Source organism: Acyrthosiphon pisum, chromosome A1 (assembly GCF_005508785.2).
Source record: "Acyrthosiphon pisum isolate AL4f chromosome A1, pea_aphid_22Mar2018_4r6ur, whole genome shotgun sequence".
Classification (NCBI taxonomy): domain Eukaryota; kingdom Metazoa; phylum Arthropoda; class Insecta; order Hemiptera; family Aphididae; genus Acyrthosiphon; species Acyrthosiphon pisum.
Genome location: NC_042494.1, coordinates 87,969,073 through 87,972,672, shown reverse-complemented (window position 1 = coordinate 87,972,672; position 3,600 = coordinate 87,969,073). Strand labels below are relative to the sequence as shown.

The 3,600-nt window shown below is 29.0% G+C and overlaps 1 protein-coding gene across 1 annotated transcript in view; it reads left to right on the top strand.

Annotated features, from left to right (window-relative positions):
- LOC100161964 overlaps window positions 1-3,600 on the top strand; it is an 18,472-nt gene that overhangs the window by 5,423 nt on the left and 9,449 nt on the right. Inside the window, exon 4 of the mRNA XM_029487705.1 lies at window positions 1,112-1,291. Coding sequence (XP_029343565.1) covers window positions 1,112-1,291 — 180 coding nt within the window. The remainder of the gene's footprint in view (window positions 1-1,111; window positions 1,292-3,600) is intronic.

The window sequence follows — 3,600 nt, the reverse complement described above, 5'->3', positions numbered from 1 at the left end:
TCCCGTAAAGTAGAAATAATACCAGAAAAACTATCTAACAAACCCATATTATGTGTCTGGAATTTTTATTTTGCAAATTAGCAAATTTTAACTTAACACTAAATAAAGTACTTTTTTTTTAAATTTAACTTTTAACTTAACGAGTTAACGAAAAAAAATACGAGTAACTTTTAACTTAACTTAACTTAATTATTTTAAAATAACTTAACTTAACGAGTTAAAAAAAATCGTTAACTTGCCCAGCCTTGACTATAAGTATATATAATATTACAAACAAGGGACTAAAACAAATTATTGCTCACGTACGTTTAGAACAGGCATCGTATTTCAGTAAATATTGTTGTGTTGCTATATCATATATTGTACAACCTTAAGTATTTGTTACACTAGGTATAGGTACTAAATCCAAGACTGGACAAAGTAAAAAAATTAAGTTACTTTTAACTAAATTAAATTACAAGATACATTTTTTTTTAAATAACTTTTAATTTAACAAGTTAGTATTTGTTACATCTGAATATTATATGATTTACGGTTAGTAGTTACTACTTACTAATATGTATAGTCCCATTAAGGGGACGTTACAGTGACATCATTGTTAAGTTCAACGTTTAAGGAAACGTTGGTGCCGTGATCCAAATTATTCACCTAAATAATTAATAACTTCTGTTAGTGGAGTACTATACTACTATCTATCATTGGATGCTCCAATTTCTGTTTTTTTTTCAATTTTTTAATAAATTAATCTCTTATAATATTATGTATTTGTTATACTATACATGTTTGTCTTTATTTATTCTTTTATCAAATGCACTTATTACTGTGCTTTAGCGTGGGTTGTAAATATTCAGTTAAAAAAGTATACGTAACTGATTTTTAACTAAATTAAATTACTTATTTTTTTCTATTTAACTAACTGTGACTTTAAGTAGTTTAAAGAAAATAAAAGTAACCTTAAACTTGACTTATATTTTTCTTTATGAACTTAACTTCATGAGTTAAAAAAAATTAATTAACTTGCCCAGCCTCGCTCAACCAAATATAATGTTTGATGCGCCGCAAAATGTTTGTGGCGACGTTGAAGAGTGAATTTAATTTGATTATTGTTTAGACAGATATAGTGGAAAAATACGACCGGGTAAGCGGCCGTCTATGTTATCCACACCTCCGGTGTTCGCTAACGAAGAAATGGATGCGGTACGCGTGGATTAAGACATCCACGTTTTCCATAGACAACCACGTGATCGGATTGCCGGAGACCAAATCGGTGCCCGATGAGGACCACATCATGGTGAGTGCGTAGAGGTATTTAATATTACATGATACATGACGTATAATATACGATTATTATATGCGTATGGTGTCGTTTGTATGAATATATATTTAACGTCACACAATATTTTACATCAATATTATCTAATATAATATTGTGTGGTGTTGGTAGTTGGATGTGGTTGAATAGAAAAAGCAGTGTCGTATTAGCTAGGGAAGTTTCCGTCTTTGGAAACGCTATCCCCCCCCCTCCCAAACAAACCACTTAAATCTCAAATCAATCTGGTGAATAAATAAAGTTAAAAAAGGGTGTAACCATCGTTGTATACGTTTTGTATCTAACCTGATAGCAACTGATCCTAACCTAACCTAACCTTACGTTCTGGGCGAAACGCGTGCTTCGGATTGTACAACGATGTCGTTTTTCTTTTATGTGAACTTTTTTCAAGTAGAAAGAGTTCAACTTGTCACAAGCAAAAGTAAATCGATTTTCAACAAAAGGAATACCCGAGCACCCGACAGAATCGTATTCGGAAATCCGCTGAGTAAATCTAACGTCTTATTTCACGTCCTATCGGCCATCAGGATTAAACGATAAATAAAACTTTACGCGTTTAAAATATAAAATAATGGTCGATGTTTAATCTTAGTATTATTAATATTATTATTACCATTCGCTGTTTCTAAAAAACCTCGTTAAGTACTTTTCGGTAATAATATAACTCCATTTTGGATATGTCAGGTAAAGTTTAGATTGTGTAGAAGTAGTGCTAGAATAATAATTTAAAAACAAAAAAAAAAACAAAAAATCTCAAAAACAATCGATAAAATAATATTCAAAAGGAATAATTTAGATATTATAGTCTATATCTTATTTACTATAAGTACGTATACATTTAGGTAACATAGGATAAAAAAATCAATAACGTGAATTATCATAATTATGTGTTTCGTTTTAACAAAATATTTATTATTTAGGTTTAATACCGCATCACCGTATCTGTGTACCTACTATGTGGTACTATATAATATGTTCTATACATACACTATACAGTAATATATATAAATAAATAATGTATACAGTATACACAATACAGGGATGCAGTATTACTGTAAACCTAATTAATAAATATTTTGCAAATACATACCTATATATTATATACTTTAATATATTGCCGCATGTTTATCAGTATCGACAGTACGACTTGGATGAAACAAAGAAACTATAATGTACCAGTAGTATAAGTATAGTAATATTCGTTCATTATGATTTTCAGTGAAACACACAATTCTCGGTGTATATTTTGATGAAAAATAATTCAAATTCACGTTGAACTATTAATGATCACAAAGTGAAAATAGAAACAAAATTACGATACAAAGAAAACACTATAAATCCCAACACGTATATATAGTACAATAATACGAATACTGGATAAACTTTTAAAAAAAAATCCTTTATCTGACTTTTGAAAGTTCATTACAACTTTTTGTTTTTATCCTGGCCTTAGTTATTCTTAAACGTCAAAAACGTAATCTTCAACAATATAAATCAGAGAAATATTTTATATAAATTAAAAATTGTTTCTTCGATGTTTGATCAAGTGCTAACCTGTAAAATAACAAATAAACATTATAAGCTGCACTTCCCAATATATAATATTATTATATAGAGCATTAAAGTAAAACAAAATCTGTGATATAGTATTTGGCAGTTTAGTGACGTCCCCTAATGAATAATATGAAAACTGCACACTTGTCAGGGTTATCTATAGAAAATGTGAATATCTCGGTTAAGGTGATTAATGGGAAGATATTCAATATTGTTTGACCGTTGCCGTAGATATACATGTTTTTTTCATATTTTTACGCCATTGATATAATGTAATATGAGCTGTACCTATTGAACTATTAGAATATAATCAGGATTTATATCAGTCAAACCATATCAGTCCGTTTTCTAATATAAAATATTATCATAATTTTTTTTTTTATCGAGGTAATATTTTATTTGAGTTTTATGTAATTGTTTTTCGGCTTTAAGGAAATTAGGTATGTCGATGACAATATATTTGCCCACCAGAATATTTAATTGTTAAAGTTTAAAAAAAATAGTATATTTCCTGGTTTTATCGTAAAAATATCACATTGACATAGGTACTGTAACATATTATACAAAATGATTTTCCAAGCATCCTCACTACTATTTTTTCTTTAAGAGGACGTCGACCCGCATGTGTTGTCTCCGTCGACATAGAAATTTTCGTTCGCTAGTTTCAATAGGGTGCTGTCATTTTTGATTTTAGAGTGAATTGACCTATTATCAAA